This window comes from Chelonia mydas, chromosome 20, assembly GCF_015237465.2.
Source record: "Chelonia mydas isolate rCheMyd1 chromosome 20, rCheMyd1.pri.v2, whole genome shotgun sequence".
Lineage (NCBI taxonomy): Eukaryota > Metazoa > Chordata > Testudines > Cheloniidae > Chelonia > Chelonia mydas.
This window is the reverse complement of record NC_051260.2, coordinates 9671720-9691032: the sequence shown is the minus strand read 5'-3', so window position 1 is coordinate 9691032 and position 19313 is coordinate 9671720. Positions and strand designations below refer to the sequence as shown.

At 53.4% G+C, this 19313-nt stretch overlaps 1 protein-coding gene across 2 annotated transcripts; it reads left to right on the top strand.

Moving 5' to 3' along the window:
- The first annotated feature begins 5915 nt into the window (after positions 1 to 5915).
- Positions 5916 to 17959, top strand: ATP5MC2 (ATP synthase membrane subunit c locus 2). Of its 2 annotated transcripts, XM_037883950.2 has the most exons (6): positions 5954 to 6039; positions 7954 to 8023; positions 8267 to 8333; positions 13429 to 13506; positions 14717 to 14907; positions 17688 to 17959. In XM_037883950.2, the coding sequence occupies exons 1-6, from the start codon at positions 5994 to 5996 to the stop codon at positions 17800 to 17802; spliced, it is 567 nt and encodes a 188-aa protein (XP_037739878.1). In that variant the 5' UTR covers positions 5954 to 5993; the 3' UTR covers positions 17803 to 17959. The 2 variants fall into 2 exon arrangements, with proteins under 2 accessions (XP_037739879.1, XP_037739878.1); XM_037883951.2 differs by lacking the exon at positions 7954 to 8023 and having other exon boundaries at positions 5916 to 6039.
- The last annotated feature ends 1354 nt before the right edge of the window (positions 17960 to 19313 follow it).

The window sequence follows — 19313 nt, the reverse complement described above, 5'->3', positions numbered from 1 at the left end:
TCCTTGCGGGCTCCATTCCTACCTCTAAGCACCAGTGCTCCCAGCCCCTGCTAAAACCCAGCCCCGTCCCTTCCCTTCACCTGCTACGAACCAATTATCCCGTGGAGCTCGACCCCGCTAGGGCTGACATGTTTTAACTGCATCTTGGGTCTCCCCCCTCTACAGTAAACATGAGTTAATGGCTTCCTCCTGGCCCAAGGAGCAGGTGTGTCAGTTACATCGCTCCAAAACCTCCAGCTAAGCAAAGACAACTTGATATTGAATCTGGCTTCCAGCCCTAGCCTCTCGAGAGCCACGGGACTGGCAGGCTATGTGTGTGTGAGTGTTGAAATGTTGTGTGTGTTAGTCCCACGCTGGCGGGCCTTGAAACCACCACCACCCGCAGTGCTCCTTCCCTCCCAGCCTGTGCCCAGAACCCAGGGTAGACTCAGCGATTGGCACAGGGTCACCCAGCGCGTCTGTGGCGGAGAATCCCATTTTTCCAGTGCCTCTCCTGCTCCTTTGTGGGAAAGGAGTCTGGCCCCCCAAAGCAGTCTCCAGCCCCCAAAGGCCTGACCCCTGGGCAATACTGTAACAACAGGGAGAAGTTGGGGGGGCAGCTGGCAGTGAGTCAAAGTATGGTGGTGTCTGGGCTGGGACTGGAGAGCCCCCAGCACAAGAAAGGTTAACAGCTTGCAGGGTGGTGGGGAAAGGCTCATGGGAAAACTCATTGGTGCCCCCTACTGGCCCCATCTAGGTGGCAAATGACTGGCTGGTGGGGGCAGCAGGTGTTGGGAAGGGTCAGACAGCCACGGTCTATTCACAAGGGGTCCAACGGGCTCAGGGAAGGGGCTGGCTGATGTGGGCCCTACCATATAGATGGAGGGGTGGGGGCAGGTCTTGGGGGAGCCATCAGCATTCCTCTTCTGGGGGTAGCTGACGGGTAAAGGGAAACTGGATCCCATCCCCCACACCTGCCCCCTGCATCCTAGCCTGCAGCAGCCACCTATCAATGACCTGGGCCAGCACCCTTGAGGTCAAAGGTTCTGTGTCCTATTGCCAGCCCCTCACCCCCTGACCCCAATGCCCCAGCTGAACGTCTCCCCAGAGCCAAGCCCCAGTTTACACCAAGCCTTGGAGTACTTGCATGACCCCACCCCGGCCTGCGTGACCCCGCCCCTGCCTGCTTGACCCCACACAGAGGTCACCATTTGGAAGAGTGCACTGCCCCATTCCTGCTGGCATGAGCTGGCATGCGTGGTGCATGGGAAGTCACACAGGCTTCGGAGACAATTCGGGTCACGATCCCAATGTTGAGCCCAATTCATCCCTGCCCTGGGGCAGGAGCCAAGGGGAGGCAGCTGGGAGCAATTCAGCCCCCCCATGCAGGGTACAGCAGACGGGGGTATCACGAGCTTGTACCCTTGTTGCAATGACTCCTCTGGGCCACAGAATAGCCAGAGCATAGCTCTGCCCTGGCCATGCCCCCTCCTGTCCTGTCTCACCCCACCCCACCCCGCCTGAGATCCACCCCGGGACAGCCCCTGCACTACAAGGCATCTCCAAGAAGGGAAGGAGCAGACACCTGCTGATGGCACCTTGGCCTGACCCAAGCTAGCGTGAAAGGGCTATGGGGCAATCAGACCCATTACACCCGGGGCCCATCCACGGTTGTGCATTGCTTCCTTCACACTAGGCTGGCCCTATAGACCCAAGCCCCCACCCCCACTGCACCCTCAACCCCAGCCCCCCTCAACTTGAGCTAATGGAACCAGCAGCAAAGCTGAGGTTGCCCAGGAATTGGCGTGTCCTGATGGCAGATGGAAAGGGGCCTGATCCCCCACACACACTCCCTCTCTGCAGTGGAGCTGCCTTGCCCCCCCCGGTCTCCTTCCTCCCGATTCGCCGCGGTGCAGGAGGGAAGCAGCGACATAAAAATGCAGATTCGGGATTGGTATGAAATAACATTCGATATAAATCCCTCTCCTGCGGGTCGCAAGATGAATCGGCCGCATTGAAATTCCACCGCAGTGATAATTAAACTCAGGATCGGCTCTGTGCTAAATTACATTCCTGCAATGCCGCTGCTTCGGGTCCCGGGAAATTGCTCCCAGGGCCTGGAGGAGAGGTTTTATCGCCCACCTGGGTGTGCCTACTGGAGAGGTTTGTTTCCTCCGAGACCGTAAAGCTGCCCCCTTGATTTATCGGCCCCTTCTCCCAAATCCGATTAAATATAGGATTTCTGCAGGATCCCCAGCCCCGCTCCCTGGGCCAGCTCCCGCAGAGCACCGGGGCCGAAGCAGGCAGGACAAACAACCCCAGCGAGGGCTGCCAGTCCCCCTGATTTACAGCCCAGCCCTGCTTTATGGGGGCTTTGCATTTTTGCTCTTGCTTTTTTCTATTCCTGCCTCTCCTTGTCCCGGGGGCCATGTCCCCCTCCTGCTCCCACCTTCCCCGCCTGTAGGAGTCTAGGTATAGGCAGGACCAGCCACTGCTGGGGGTGGCCCATAATTCACCAGCCGAGGCCCACCAACCTGCCATGGGTTTGTCCTGTGTTGGGACTGGATAGGGAGAGTTTGATCTCCCCACCCATGCACCCCATGCTCATGAGTTTCAGGGTGGGGGAAGGGAGAGCCCACTGGAGCATCTGCTTCGGGAGACGGGGCTGGGGCAAGTGTTTGATGGGGGTGGGCTGGTGCTCTGGGGCACCAGTGGGCAGTGAGGGGGAGGGGGGGTTCACCCACTTCTGATTAGGCCTCATGCCACCCCACTCTGCCCCACAAGGTGCCCATCGGGCCACCCCTGCTGGGTTAATGGCTAGAGCAGGTGCCCTGGCAGCTGATGGGGAGATGTGGGGGCAGGGAATCAGCTTGGTGGGCATGTGGGTGCGGCTTGGATTGCTGGCTGCCCCACCCTGACCCTGGCTGGGAGGTGGGGAATGGAAAACGCAAATATAAAGAGAGAGAGGTAAGGCTTGTAGCAAAGAGACTGGGCTGGGGTGCAGGACCCCTGGGTTCCATCACCCTCTCAGCCCCCAACTCCCCATGTGTTAGGGTGACCAGATGTCCTGATTTTATAGGGATGGTCCCGATATTTGGGGATTTTCTTAATTAGGCACCTATTAACCCCACCCCATCCTGATTTTTCACACTTGCTCTCTCGTCACCCTACCATGTGTCCTGTGGCCGGTCACCGAGGGACAGAGCTTCCCAAGTGCTCAGTGTCCAGCACTCCCATGGTTCCCAAAGAGGTGCAGGGGGGAATTCTCCATTGTTCTCAAGGGGACACAGATACACTCATTCCCCCACCTCCCATTCAACTGGGGGTCGCTGCGCAGCACCCCAGCCTGGGGAGATGAAAGGGTGCCCCCTAGTGGAGCTGGTGGGAGCTGCACTTGCAATGGGGTCCATTCCTGCAGGAGTGACCCCGGCTGACCCACCAAGGGACTCAGCTGGGAGCCCCAGAGGTCAGTGCTGGAAGGTGCCAAAGCTGGCTGGGGCTGAGGAACCAGCAGCCGTGGTCCAGACAGGCAGCCCCCAGGCAGAGCCTGCCATAGCCACCGCAGGAGATGTCCCAGGCAGGGCTGCCCTTGAGGCCTGTAGACAGCTGGTGGGGGTGGGAGGGAGCCCACCTGCTGGTGGAGAAGGGGGCCAGCTTGGTGGGCCTGGAGACTGCAGTCCTGTATCCCAAGCAGGGGCAGCTGCTCCCCAACACAGTGTGGCTGGGCGGGGGGAGGCAGATCATTCAGCCACTGGGGCTCTCATGCCAGGGAGTGAGTGTGGGAGGATTGTTCATGTGTGTGTGTGTGTGTGAGAGAGAATATGCTTCCCTCTGGTGGCCAGAGACCCAGAAGGCATCTAAACGCCTGAACCCTGGAGCTGGACAAAATGCCCGTAACAATGTTTCTTGTTTTTGGTTTGTCTGTTTCATGGTTGCTGAAACAGAAGCTACTTCCCCAAAACAGCAGTATCCCGGGGGAAATCTCCATGGATTTAGGGGGTCCCTGGTGATTAGTGAGCCCCAACTTTAGTTGAAGGGGTGGGAGTGTGTGGGGGGGGGTGTGAAATTTTAGCAAAGACCCTCTTTCCCCAGAGTGCTCTTTAGGCATCTGAGTTAAACAGGCTGCTAATAAAGCTAAAGACTATTTCACACTCTTCGCAGGGCCTTCCCTTCGCCAGGGCCCTAATTCCAGCCTCTCACAAAGTCATAAACTCACAGGCTGTCCTGTTGCCACAGGGTCTTCCAGAGAGGCTAAGACCTGAATTGCTACAGTTGAAGTCAAGAAGCTGCCTCCATGCTCACTTTGGGCAAAACCCGCTCAGGCCCCTTCCTCCATCAGAAAAACATGTAAAAGCACCGATTTCCACTGGGATTTTCAACTATCCAGAGTCAGGAACCACTTTGGTGGGCCTTTGGTTTCATGAATGTGTCTCTGTGCAGTATTTAAATGCTAGGGACAACCACAAGGTCCTGAGGAACTTTTATTAGCAGCTATTATTATCTGTATTGTGGTAGAACTTGGAGGTCCCAGCTGAGACTGAGCCCCATTGTGTTAGGTTCTGCACAGACACAATCCCTCTACCAAAGACCTTACAAGGCAGACAAAGGGTGGGAGAGGAAACTGAGGCACAGGATGGGGCAGTGACTGATCCAGCAACTCAGGGGCAGAGCCAGAAACAGAACCCAGGTGTCCCAACTCCCACCACAGTGCCCTAGTCACCAGACCATACTGCCACTAGCAGTTATATCCCAGAGCAGCAGATATGATTAGCAAGGACCGTGGCTAACTGGAAAAAGAAGGTTGGATTTCAAGAGGGATGGAGCCACCATGGGACTCAGGAATGCAAGCTGGGCCAGGGTCATTACCAGGCCTCTCAGCTGCAACACCAGCCTCTATCTGCAGTGACCCTGACTCTGGGCCCTGAATTTTCACTAATACGTGCAAATGCGTGGCTTGATTTGCAGGAATCAGTGAAAGCTGTGGCCACCCTGCACCTGCCAGGACATTTAGGGGCCTAAATAGGAATTCAGGGGTCTAACTTTAACCCCCCCCCAGTTTTGATGTCAGTTAATGGAGTCTGCAGTATGCAGTTCAGAGCACTAGGGGGAGAACTGGAGCACATGCAGGGATGGTCGGTTACAGATAATGGAGGTTTCTGCCATAAAGACTCCATATATGCAGGGTGTGTGGCTCGAAAGCTTGTATTACTTCACCCACCTTGTCTCTATAAAGATGCCATCTCAACCCAAGCAGCAGGCCTGGAAGGGGGGCACAAGGACCCGGGGTATCTCTGTTGCCCTGATGTGCTCAGCCCTTTCTGCATGGATACGCATAACCCTGCCCTGCTGGGAGGACTTGATCTTGGACTCAAATTCTGGAGGGTGATTTTACGTTTTTTACTCTGATTTCTCTTTTCCCTTTGGATGCACCAGGTTTCATCACGAGGCCGGTATTGTATGGAATGCTAGATAATCCCCAGAAGAAAATACCCCCTACCTGGGCACCACTTACCAAGCTTTAGCTCTACTCCTGTTGGGCAGATGGCATTATGCAGATGGGGCCTGATCCAGCAGATGGCATTGTACTCCCCCATGCAATACGGTCCCTGGCCAGAGGGTAGTGCTACAGCATGACCTGCTGTATTGCCCCTGCATCAGTAGGAGGCACCTGCAGTACTGCCCTGGGTCTGTAGGGGATGCTGCACTCACCTGCAGTATCCCCCCAGGTCAGTAGGGGGCGCTGCACCCCGTACTACTGAGCCTCGGCCAACAGGTGACGCTGCGCTGACCCCTCTGTAGTACCGCTCCATGGCCTGCAGCTGGCGCGGCGCCCTCCAGTAGTACCGCCTCCCGGTCAGCAGGTGGCGCTGTGGCACACAGCACGAGCTGTTCCTGGGACCTTCCTGCCGGGCGGACGCTCTGGGCGCTCCCCGCTCCTTCTAATACCCCTCGTTCGCCGCCGAGTTCCCGCCTGCCGTGGACGTCACTTTCTGGGTCGCGTTGTGGTCCCGCGCATGCGCAGAGACCCTTCTCTCTTTGCCCTTCCTCCTCGAGCACCGGGTAAGGAGGCCCCGGGCCCGGGCGGGGCGGCCTGGCCTGGCGAGGCCCCTGGTGCTGGGAGAGTGGAGGGGCTGGGGGTGACGGCGTAGGGGGAGAAGGCTACGGGTGTGGGGGGAGGGGCTTGGGGGTGAAGGCTGGAGGGGAGGGGCCGGGGGCGAAGGGGGGAGAAGGCTACGGGTGTGGGGGGAGGGGCTGGGGGGAAGGCTGGAGGTGTGGGGGAAGGGGAGGGGCTGGGGTTGAAAGTGGCGGGGGGGGGGAAGGTAGGGATGTGGGGGAAGGGGAGGGGCTGGGGTTGAAAGTGGCGGGGGGGGGAAGAAGGTAGGGGTGTGGGGGAAGGGACTGGGGGGAAGGGGAGGGGCTGTGGGTGAAGAGTGGAGAAGGCTAGGGGTGGGGGGGAGCTGGAGTTGGGATCCCTGTTTGACTGGGGTGGGGGGTTGGGCTGTGGGGGAGGGAGGTAGCTGCCTGGCCTGGAGGAGGGGTACTAGGTGGCTGTATGTTGGGCTAGGTCTGGGATCCTCTGGGCTCTTCTCCCCCAGGGTTTGGCCAGGGCTCCTGTTCTCCCCTGCCTCCTGGTGGCTTGTTGCCTAATGGGTGGCCTTACTTTTAACTGTTGGTTGCTTCAGCCTCCTTACAGACCTGGCTGGAGCCTGCAATGTCTTTAGCCAAGTAGTGCCTGAAAATAAGGGGCCCCCCACTGATAACTAAATCTCAGTTTGCAATAACTCCCCTTCCCCAGCACAGAGCTCCTAGCGGAGGGAGTACTGTGCTAGGGCAACAGGGAGCTGGATGTGCCCAAGAGGGGAAGCCACTGCTGAGAAGTAAATGACAAACCCCTGCCAGTTTGCTTTAATTATTCAGCCCCCCCACACCCCTATCTGCTGGTGGGGTCTGGTCTCGATCTGTAGACTGGAGGTGATACTGATCTATATTGCAGGGGGCCCACAAGGCCATTTTTTTTACAATAGAGGCCCCAATTGTCCTGGGTGCTGAAGAGACAGCCCCTGCCCTGAAAAGCTTACAGTCTAAACACACAGTATGAGAGGGACAGTGGCTTGCCCAGAGTTGCCTATCAGATCGGTAGCGGAGCTGGGAGTAGAACTCAGGTCTCTGGGTTCCTAGTCAAGTGCACTACCCACTAGACCACTCTGTTTCTCCTTAATGCTTACCACAAGCTTGAGGATCCTTGGATGAAAAGTGCTTGAGACACGCAGAGTATTCATGTACATTGAAAATGACTTTGGGGATCTGAGAGTCACTGACTACTTGTGCAGGAGTTAATGGGCCATTCCCATCTCTAACTTATTTGATCCTGAGTGTTAGAAGCCCGAGGGAAACTTAATGCAAGTGCTCCTGGGGAATCGTTTGACTCAGCCACACAAGTCCTGGATGAAGGGGGCTCTGCTGCTGGGGGCTTGGAAGGAGTCCCAGAACCCGAGGATGGTTCTGGATTAGGGGATGGGACATGAAGATGCTTTGTTGTCTCCTGAGAAACTCCAAAGCTCTTTACAAAAGCAAATGATTTGAGTTTTGCACTCTACACAGAGTAGGTAAATTATATCCCCATATGGGAAAACTGAGACAGAGTGATTTCCCTATGATTGAGTGAGCAGGAGTGGGAAGTAGAACCCAGATGTCCTGAGTCCCAGATCACACAGGATCCTGACGGGTTTTTCCCATCGTATCTGTGAGTCTTTCCATTCTAGTATGGTGCCAGTGCTTTAAAGCTCAGCCAAGCTGTGGGTATTGGTCTCTGGTAGCTGAGCTGCCTACCTTACTTATTTTGTGGTAGCTCTTAACAGCCTCAGTCATGGACCAGGACACCATGGTGCTAGGCACTGTACAAACAGCTGATTCCTGTCCAAAGGATCTTACATTCTAAATACTTAAAGATTTTGTGCTCTGCTTCCATTCCAGGGTCTTCGTCACTGGCCTGCACTGTTCAGCCCCTTGTGGGTTCCCATGGGATTAGCATTGCACTTTTCTGGTGCGTTTGATATTGTGCAGTTAATGGTCATACCCCCTTCTCCCTCCTGTTGTCACCTCTTATGATGATCCCAGTTACCTGTCGTGGTCAATATTATCACCTTGGTAATATTATTTTGAACTTTTGACACGTTCACTGGGAGTCCCCCACTCCCCTTGGCAGCATGTTTTTATTGCAGTGAATGATATAAATTGCAGGGTGATGTGGATTCCTAATGTGGTGGTGGTTTGGTTTCTCTTCCAGTTTTGTGACCCTCCTGCTGTCCCCGAACATGTATGCCTGTGCAAAATTCGTCTCTGCTCCTGCCCTAGTGAGTAGTGGAAAATCCCATTGTTTTTATCCATTCTAATACTAGGCATTTCTGTAACGCTTTGTTTTCAACATATTAGCTAATCGTCACAGCACTTAACCCCCTGCCACATAGGTATCTCCATTGTCTAGACAAGGAAACTGAGACCCAGGTGCCTGTTGTCGCGGACACGAACCCCAGACGGCACGGTTCGTTCTCTGACCGGAGAGATACAGGCAACACCAGCAAGGTCCGAACACAAAGCTCTTTACTAAAGAGTGCACACAACAATAGAGAGCAGCCCGTCTCCAAAGAGAACCAGCCAGCCTCTAAGTAAAACTCATAGGGTTTTTATAGACAGTTCCATCGCGTCACAGATTTATTCATAAAGTAGCCCACCCCCCCATATTAGTTAAAATCCTCTTTCTCTATATGCATGCACATCTACCCCTCTTATTATAGATAACTTTTAGCAAATTGTAGTGCTTCTCTAACTTTATCGGTATGGGTGTCAACCAGGAGATGAGGAGTTAAAACAGACATAACACAAGAGCAGGGAGTGGAAAACAGTGCCTCTGTATCTCAAGGACTGTTCCCAGCACATTTGGTACAAAAATGCAGGCCTCCCCTTTTTTCTTACTCCCTACAACTTAAACAAGTATTCTTTTATTCTATCTATCTCGTTCAGGGACTTTCCCAGCAACCTTTAGTGGCCTGACTTTGGTTCGGTTGGCATAACTGCTTCACATTTAATTTTTCTCACCTAACAGTCCCCCCTTTGTCCCTAGAGTGCCATAGGGGAATTCTTGGGACATACTGGTCTCTGTGTGGACTTAAAAATATTCACTGGTTGGTAGGGCACAGCTTGGTACCCATCCAACAGCCACATCTTAACATAACATACAAAATTATTAGGCCACAAACAATTAGAACGGCACCACGAAGCACGTTATGTAACCAGCCACCTATATCTGGAACCCAATTGAACAAATTGCTTCACCATGAGTTGACTCGCTCTCCTCCATGGTCTTTTGCAACTTGCATAAGGTGGTTTGCTCTTTCCCAGGTGGCGTTATAAACGTCCGGAACGTATACACAGCTTTCTTGCCCAATTAACGCACGTGTTCCTCCCTGAGAGGCCAGCAAAATATCTAATGCCAAGCGGTTTTGGAGAACCGTCTGCCTTAGTTTTTTTTTGTTCGGTTGCCAAATCTACCAAGGCATCGGCAGTAGTATTTGCCATTATCTCCAACACTCCCTGAAGTATCATGACTCCTTCCCCAATACACCTGGTGGCACCTCCACAGGCAAAGACAAATCCTGCACAAGCACCCGTCCAGTCATTTAGGGCATGCCAAGTAAGGGGGCGAGAGTCATTCGCATCTTCCTCAGCCCCTCTTACATTCCTGATTTTCCCTTTAGGGAGACGTGTGCGGTATACTACAGGTGGTTCTAATCAAGCCAAGTAGCAGGATCCACTCCATGAAGGAGGGAGGGCTAGGTATGCTTTGTTACCACACACCCAGTATATTCCAAAAAGGGTAGGAGTGACTTTGGACCAGGTATTATTAATACGTTTGTACCATCCGGTCCAAGATGGGAGGGAGAATTTAGCCACGGAGGCATTAGAGGAACATAAACACATAGTATGAGTTGGCAGGTTATACCCAAGCATGCAATTTATAACGTAATGGTCAATCAACTTTATACAAAAAATGTTCTTCCCCATGCAGACTGCACTTGTTACCCGCAAATCTATACCACGCGGAGATGCAAGAGGTTGCCCCATCTGGGAGAGAGAGCTATTAGGACCTCTTTTACTCCCAAAATGAGTGCCGTTAAAGTAGGCTGTGCACTCGCTATTACCCAAAGCTGTTTTCCCTTCTCTTAAGAGGCACCATTGACCAACTCGTTTCCAAACTATTAGATACCTGCTTTCAGAGATGCCGGTATCAGCCCAGGTAATATTTAAATTGCCTGTAGAATCCTTCCAGGATGGGGTCCAGATCATATTCATTGCACTAAAGGGAATAGGAACCATGGGAAGACCTTTGTGGCTATCTGCTGGTATTAATGAGCACACTCAGCATGAAGTGTTTTGTAGGGCTGGCATACGATACTTCATTTCATGGGCAAGACGTATAAATGTGTTAGAATGGTGTGATTCTATAGTCTCAACTCCCCGTACCACCAGAAAAGAAAGATAACAAATACTAAACAGATTAAAAACACAAGAACCCAGCTTAAAGAATGGGGCCATCTTTCCCTGAGAGGACACCACCAACTCAAGGGTTTTTTAGCTGCAGCCGGAGCTTCAGGTCGCACAAAGGAGTAGCAGTCCATTTGTATTGAGCACAGATGTTGTCTGCTTCTGATTCACCCGGTTCATGGTGGGGTGAATGTGCGTGGCTCCCTCAAAGTCCGACGCTGTCTGCTTCTGGGGAACCTTTTTCCAGGTCAGGTTCCCTAGCGGTGCAATACAGGTTAGCTCTGTCAATGGACAAGGGAGAGGTTACTAGCACTTCACCTTGTTTTTTCCCCTGCTGTCCAAAAGGAGGAAAGACAAAACCCCAGAAGGAGGGACAGGCTGATCAGTAGTCGAAGTGAAGTCATCTTGAGGTGGAGGGGTCTTTTTGCAGTAAGAAGCAAGGGTCCAGGCAGTCAGTCCTCGACACTGTAGTCTCCCATGAAGTGAGCGGCAAAGCTAGGAATAGAACCCAGGAGCCCTGACTCCCAGTCTTGTTCTCGGACATTCTGCCTCTAGGGGAGTACGTTGGGGGGGAAAAAAAAGTAGATTTCACGTCAGTCTGTATGTGCTTAAAGGAAGGGTAGCTAAACCATGGCCCATATGCTGCATGGCCAGCCTCATTACCAATATGGAGGTGAGGACTGTGGGTATTACTGATGCTGGGAACTGTAGTCGCCATAGACCACACTTCAGTATCAAAGATGACCGTAGCTGCTGTCTACATCTTATGCAAAATGGTTGGGGCTCTTAGCCAGTTACCAATGAATCCCTCGGCACCGTAGTTTAGTTTGCCCTTGACAGGCCAGATAATTGTAACCTTTTCCTATTAGCTACTAATTAGCTGGGTGGCATTTCCTGTCTCTGGAGGTGTAATAAAACTTCCTTCTGAGCTAAGCTGCCTGCTGCAACGTTGGGGCTGCCAACCCATTAGACTTGTAACTGGCTGCTGGCTCTCAGTAATGCTGCCCTGGTGTCAGTCTGCCTGCCCTCAGGGCCGCAAGTTAGGACTTGGTTATTCCCACAACACGCTTAGTGTCAAGGGATCCTTAACCATGCCTCGAGCTCTGCTCCACCCAAGGCTGGGGCACATCTCAGACACGCTTGTGTACACTGACCTGCAGAGAGATGTTGTGGAGATCTGCTCCCCTACCACAGTGTCCTACTGTAGATGGGCCCTGCTTGGCTACATCCTTCACACCAGCTTCAGTAGCCGGACGCTAAGTGAATCCCTCCTCTGATCTGCTGAGTTCGGTCCAGATGGCTACAACAAATACAGCCACCCCAGCCTCCTGTTTCATCAGTTCATAGATGAGGAGGGAATCACTGATTAACTGGAGGTGCTTCCTGCTAACTCTGTGCTAGCCTGAGGTGGCAAGTGCCAGCAATAAGGTGATCCCCTGGTAAACAGGAAGCACTCTCCATTTTCCATCGAATTGTGTGGCGTCTCGTGGCTTGTCTACACTTACCGGGGGATTGCGCAACGATCGATGTATTGGCGGTCAGTTTAGCAGGTCTAGTGAAGACCCACTAAATCAACCGCAGATTGTTCTCCCGTCAACTCCTGTACTCCACTGGATCGAGAAGAGTAAAGGGAGTCAACGGGAGGGGATCTCTCCTCGACATCGCGTACCGTGGTCCCCGCGGTAAGTAGATCTAAGCTACGTCAACTTGAGTTATGCTATTCACGTAACTCAAGTTGTGTAGTTTAGATCAACTTTTAACTGTAGTATAGACAAGGCCTCAGTGAGAGAGGGCTGGTTCTTGGATGGTGCTTGTCTGCCCCAGGTAAGTGACCGTCCCCTGTGTCTCCTGGTTCAGTTCCCCTCTCCTCCCTTCTGTGTTAGTCTTGTGTTGGGGTTCCAGTAGGGCATAAATTCACATTGACTGTGGCTGGTTTCCAGGTAATGGTTACTTGCTGTCATAGTTATTCAGTCAGCTCCATGGGCAAGATTGATCAGGATTACCTTCCAAGATGGACCGTCCTGGGCCATACTGGTCCATGAGGAGGCAGCATTTGGGGTAACCTTCATCTTTTGTGTTGCCTTAGCATGGACTGTGCTGTGGGAACAGAGAGAGGCTTGAGAACAGTGCTTAGTTTGTGCCAGGGCTGAGCCCCAGCACCTCTAGACTTAGCAGTTCATCGCCTCGGCACCTCTGGGCTTGCCACATCAATTATGAAAGTAAAAAATATTGCTTGAGCCCTGACACCTCTTTCATTACAAATTAAGCACTGCTTGAGAATGTTTGGTTTGGAACGTATTAAAACAGGAAGTGGCAACACGATGCCAGTGCTGCTACCAAGTGTGGGGATTCCTGCTGCCCTCGGGGAAAGTACTACCATTCCTCTGCCCCACAGCAGAGACATGGAGTGCCACATTCAGCTCTGGAGTCAATGGCAATTGCTTCCATTTATGCCAGAGTTAGATTTGACCCAGAGAACTGCTGCAGGGCATTCATGGCCTGACTTCTGAAGGTATTCCACCCCTTCCAGGATCAGGCTGTCCACCCAGCCACTGGAGGGACCTTCATGCAGATGAACTGCAGAAGACATCCCGTCTCCACTCTTGGAGCAACAGCTGCTCTGGTGTCCCTGAAAATAATTCAGTCACTCTGCATTGGGCCAGCCCCAGCTAACAACTGGGGCAGAGCCTGGCACACTTTGGGCACTGTGTAAATGCTGCGGCCCCCTGCAGAGCTGCAAGGTGGGGGAAATATTGCTCCAGTTCCTTTCCAGTGACCTCTCAGTCTCCGCATAACTCAGCTGACAGGTTTGCAGGAAGCTGGCGCTGGGTATCTGGTAGGGATTGTATTGCATTGCCTCTCTGGGCAGAGCGGCTCCGTCTGAATGATTACTTTGTCTGTCTGCAGGTGAAGAACAGCTCGAGGCTGCTGTGCAGACCAGTCTCTGCCTCCCTGCTGAGCAGGCCGGAGACCAGGACAGATGAGGTAAAACGCTGAGCTTGGACCATGAAAATGGAGAGGATCGTCAGAGCTTGAATTGACTTAACCATTGGGTCCAGCAGGGGGCGTGCAGAACAAATATTCCACTCCCTAGGCGTCTTTGACTAGAGCAAAGCTGGGGGGTAGAAATCCCTGCTGGGTGAGGAAACTCAGCTGGGCTGGCTTGCTCTGTCGGGCATCTGGGCTTAATTGCTCAGGGGAGAATCGTAAAGCAAGAGGAAAATCTGGGCAACGGAAGAAAGCATGTTAACAGTGCTGCAAGCTCTCCCTCCGGAAAGGGATTGGTGATTCAGTAGGAGGTGCTCTTCCTTGCAAGTCAACTCTGAACCAGTCCCCCAGCATGGGGCTAGAGTGCGCTGTGCGGCTACAAGCTGTATTAGGCAGATTACTGAGAACGGGACCACTTGTGGTCATTTAAAAGTCCTCTGGCACATGCAAGGAGGTTAGTCCTGGAGTCCCAGCCAGCTCTCAACTTGTAATTAGTCTGCGCCCACAAATTGCTCACCTGGGCTCAACTGAGAAGTCACTTCCTAACCAGAAGTATTCTACACTGCTAAACAGCTGCCAAATTCCACCCCAGCCATGGCTGCAGTTCAGTGGTAGGTGGAACTTCATAGAAGGATCATGTATTAGAATTAAAATGTGTAAAGCACTTTAGTGCCTTTCACTTGAAGGGTCCCATAGAAAGGGGCGGGGGGGGGGGGAGATGCAGCAGGAGCACTAGATGGCTGTAAACCCAATGTCTCAGGAATGCTTCTAGGCCAGTGCTTTATAATGCTGGAAATCCAGCTCGCCAGTAGTTTTAAGGCATTCATTTCCAGGCCTAGCAAGTCACAGGACCTTCTCTTACTAAAACCCCAGGGAGATCTGAATTGCCCCTCCATATGGGGAAACTGAGGCACCAAAGTGAAGCAATTTCCTGAGGTTACAAGGAGAGCTGAGCTTAAGTGGCTCCCAGTTCTGTGGCTCAGTGCACTAAGTATGCCCCTCTCTTTAGCCTAACTCACAACCTCACCCCTCTAGAGGCCCATGAAGTCAGCTCTCCAAACCATGTGAGAAACTTGGGTTCTTGTGGTCCTTAGTCTGCTCAGTGCAGATGTTTCCATGGCAATGCCCTGGTAGAGAGCTGGCAAAAAACACTTCTAGAGCTCCATCTCCAGCTGAATTCCACTCTCATCTCTTCAACTTATCCTAGCTCGGCTCCACCCCAGCGCCCCAGAATGCCCTCCTCCAAGCCTTGCGCCGGGAGTTCCACACCAGCTCCATCTCCCGGGACATTGACACTGCGGCGAAGTTCATCGGTGCTGGTGCTGCCACAGTTGGGGTAGCCGGCTCTGGTGCTGGCATTGGAACCGTATTTGGCAGCCTCATTATTGGCTATGCCAGGTAAGGAATTAGTCTGTATCAGTTAGCTCTTCCCCTGCTTTAACCATGTCCCCTGGCTTGCTTACAGCTGGTGCAGGCAGGGCCTGGGATAGGGGTATCAAGCAGACCACGGGCCAAATCTGGACAACCAGATCCTTTTGAAACGGACTCCGAAATCTTTTTATTTACTTATTAGTTATTGATTTTTTTTTTTTTCTCTCTCTGGAGTCTGGTCCTTGGTTATACCTTGACCAAGAAATTTGGACCGTGACAAAAAATAATTGACATCTGGCTAGGACTTCCCAGTATGAGCCCCTGAGTGGGTGTGCAAGTGAAAGCAAGACCCATCAGAGCGGTTGTAAGGGAAAGGCTGATAAGAGTGAACCCAATCTCCTGCTCTTCCTGTGCATCCATGTGGGACTTGGATTCTTTAAGCTCTTCTGTGCAGCCTCAGCCTGTTAAGATGGCAGCTCCTTATGTGATAGCCCTCTTTAAAAGGAATAGTGATTGATTCCGCTGAACCTGGATACAGTGCCTAGTCTGTTACAGTCCCCTGGGCCTTTGCTCTCAATCTTGGCCAATGCTCTTGGCACTGTCAGTGGAAGGGACCATCAGCTGTCCATGAGGAGCATTTCTAAATTGGTCTGACCACTCCTTTGTATAAGCAGGAGATTTGGGGTAGGAGCAGGACTGCTGAGGACTCTTACTGAGTATCAAGCCCTTCCTGTCTAGGGCACAGATTCAGATCCAGCCTGAAATCTGCCACCATCTGTGGGTCAAATGAATCTGGTGGGTTTCAGTTTCATCCTTTATGGGTGGGAATGCCCCCTCCCAGCCAGCTCTAGTGGATGCTTTTGAATGGGCCTTGGAGGCCAAACTTCCACTAAGAGGGGTCATCGTTGGGCAGGATGGGGCATGCTGTAGGGGACACTGGGGAAGCTTGCCCTGGCACTGTCCCCTGCTGTGCCTCTACTGTGGAGTCTCCAGAGCAGTCAGCCTGGTGCTGAGTTCACATCCTCTCCTCCGCAACACAGGCTGTCCCAAGGAGCCTGTTGGTGGCTCTGACACAAAGTGGGGTTTTCCCACTTCCTCCTGCTGTGGAGCTCTCTCTAGTGGTCAGGGTGGGTTTTGGTTTCTTACCGTTACCAGTGGTGAGCTGGAGCCGGTTCGCTGGAACCAGTTGCGCGGGACAACCGGTTCTAAAAGGGCTTCTAAATTTAACAACCAGCCAAAAGCGGCGCCTTAGGCACCGACTCCGTGGGTGCTCGGGGCTGGAGCACCCACGGGGAAAATTTGGTGGCAGCTCCCTGCCTGGCCCCAGCTCCCCTCTGTTCCACCTCCACCCCCTCCCCTGAAGGCACCACCACGCTCCTCCCACCCCCGCATCCCCCAGCTTCCTGCAATCAGCTGTTAATGTGGGAAGCCTGGGAGGGCTGAGAAGCAGGCGGCAGCTTCGCCCTCAGGCCCACGGAGGCAGAGGTGACCTGGGGCGGGGAGCGGTTCCCCTGTGCGCGCCCCACCCCCGGGTTACCTGCTGCAGCGCAGGCGGCCCTCCTTGCACCCCCAGCTCGCTTCTGCCTCTTACTCCCTGGGCCTGAGCACGAAGCCACTGCTTGCTTCTCAGCCCCCCCCCCCGCCCCCCTCCCCTGCTTCCCACGCAAACAGCTGATTTGCAGGAAGTGGGGGGGGGGGGGAGAAGCAGAGCAGGGAGGAGGTGGAGTGGAGGTGAGGTGAGCTGGTTGGGGGGGGGGGGGGGGAGCTGCCGGTGGGACACCCACCAAATTCTCCCTGTGGGGGCTCCAGCCCTGGAGCACCCACAGAGTCGGTGGCTAAGGCTCCACTTTTGATGTGATCAGTGTGGGGAGCGGCCGCTTCTCTCTCTTCTCCCCCCCCCCCAGCCCCTAGGAGCCAGAGGGACCTGCCGGATACTTCCTGGGAGCCGCCCTAAGTAAGCACTATGGAGACTCCCCACTTTGCCCCCCGGCAGGTCCCTCTGGCTCTTAGGGGTGGGGCGGGGTGGGCACCCACTACGGTGACCCACGAGACTCTCCTGTCCGGTTCTCGGGGCAGTCAGGGGACAGGGGAGGGGAGTGGATGGGGCAGGGGTCCCGGGGGGCAGGCCACGACCCTCTTGTGGGGTGAGGAGGGAACTGGTTCTTAAGATTTTGCCAGCTCATCACTGTCTAGCTCATCACCCTAAACCCATAACACTGGGATTTTTGTCAGCACTACTTGCTAATCCCAGTGCTGTTGCCCAGCCCTGAGAGAGCAGGGGACAGGTGTAGGCAGCAAGTCAGGCTTCTTTCAGACCATCACATGTCTGTCAAATACATGAATTTGGGACTCTTGAATGTAAAGACCCATCTGGAGTGAATCTAGGATTCAACCATCTGGGAGCTCCTCTGTAGCCAGCCATCATTACACTGCCCCCTGGTGGGAGAGGCTGGGACTGCACTAGCCTTCGTGCTCCCAGACCCTTCTCTCCCCATGACTCTGCATTGTAGTGATTTCTCCCTCTGGCCAGGAGGAGCTGTGCTTGGCTCCCTTCAGAGACTGCCCTGGGGATCAGCCAGAGGGGGTTGATCAAGAGTAAAGTACCTCATGGGCCATTAGGAGCTGGCAGTGCTTTACCTTACTGTTGAGCAGCCCCTTCTGGCTGATGCCAAGAGACATCCTGCTCTCCCTCCATGCACATTGGTGTATCTGACTCTTGGGCTGCTGTGCCCAGCCCTGCAGCATGGGGGATGCTCACTACGCTCCCACATGCTTCACTGACTGGTGCTTTCTTCCTCCCCTCACAGAAACCCTTCCCTGAAACAGCAGCTGTTCTCCTACGCCATCCTGGGCTTTGCACTCTCCGAGGCCATGGGGCTCTTCTGCCTGATGGTGGCTTTCCTCATCCTCTTCGCCATGTGATGGAGCCAGCTTCCTGCTGTGTGTTCCTCCTGTGTCTAGTCTATTGTGAGCGGTTGTGAATGTCCTAATGCAGGTGGGGGTATCCCTGCCTCCTAACCAAATCTGTCTGGCCCAGCCCTGACTGAGGGAAGGTGAATAAATACTGTATTGAAATACAGAATGTAGCTTCTTGGTGTGTGCTTGGCATACAGGGAGCCCAGTTAGGCCGCTTCCTCTATGTATGTGCACTAAGATGACCAGACAGCAAGTGTGAAAAATCGGGATGGGGGTGGGGGGTAATAGGAGCCTATATAAGAGAGAGACCCAAAAATCGGGACTGTCCCTATAAAATCGGGATATCCGGTCACCCTGGTGTGCACCCACCTGCTAGCTGATACTTGTACCTGCAGCCATGCTGCCTAGGGCTGTGCTCTGGGTAGACCTTGGTAAGATAAGGAGGGCGAGGCCTTGGCCCTGGGGGAGCTTTTAGGTGCTGCAGGACTTGGGATGGGTGACTCAGTAGGGGGCGTGCTCTCTTCTCAGAGTGGTGGGAGGTGCTGGTGAGCTTCAGGAAGTAACATCTGAGGTTCTGACCATCTATGGTCAAGTTCCCAGGCTACTTTCCCACTAGAATCGGGGTGTCTAATCCTTGTGTCCTGGCCAAATTCCAGCTCTAGTCTTTCTTCAGGCTGACTCCCTTGTAACGGCACTTGGACACAGCAATCCCTTCAGTCCCAGGCACCTCCCCCCACCCCGCAGTCCAGAACAATCAGCATAAACAAAGATTAAAGTTGTTCATTGTTCTTGCTAGGAAGTGCCCATTAGGGAAGGAAGGGCATTCCCAGACTCTGGCCTCTCACAACACTTGGGCTCTGAAAGCCAAGCTGGGTTTTCTCTTCCTCTGACGACATAGTGGATAAGAAAAGATCCACAGTGAGAATGGTGGGGCGAGGGTGATGCTGCTCTGAATCTGTGCATCCTCCTGATGCCAATAGGTGCCAGTCTGTGGAAACCTAGTGAAATACCTCGGTCTAGGGAAGGGTCTCCATAACTGGTGTAGAGAGGCCTTTGCCTAAAACACCCCTGGCAAGAATGGAATACAAAGCAGGGATGCTAGGAATTGCAGGTGCTCTAGCTCAGGTTCTCCAGTTCTACCATAAGCTACTGGGTTCAGTGCAGAACTCCCTGGGCTACGTTCTGTGTCATGAGGCTCCCTCTGTCTCTGGGGTCTTCGCAGCACCTAAATGTTGGGGAAAGGCAACTCAGGCTCTTAACCTGCTTCAAAGAAGCAGCCACTCTGCTATGAACTGAAATGGAATCCATCTGCATGGCCACAGGGACTGTCTGACAGCATAAGCCCAGGGCTATAGCCTTGGGGACACTCAAAGCTTGAATCAAGTTAGCTGTAGAGAGGATGTATTCAAAATGCCTAGCCAGAGGGCACTGGCATAACTCATTGGCTGTGCTTTGATAGTCCACCCTGGGGCACTGGAATGCTTAAGGTTATGTCTACACTGGCAATTGAATGACAA

Bases quoted from the DNA above. Each gene is read 5' to 3' on its own strand.
- ATP5MC2 (XM_037883950.2), top strand. From the start codon at position 5,994: ATGCGCAGAGACCCTTCTCTCTTTGCCCTTCCTCCTCGAGCACCGG. The intron at 13,507-14,716 runs GTAAAACGCTGA...AACTTATCCTAG, and splicing joins CGGAGACCAGGACAGATGAG to CTCGGCTCCACCCCAGCGCC. The intron at 14,908-17,687 runs GTAAGGAATTAG...CTCCCCTCACAG, and splicing joins CTCATTATTGGCTATGCCAG to AAACCCTTCCCTGAAACAGC.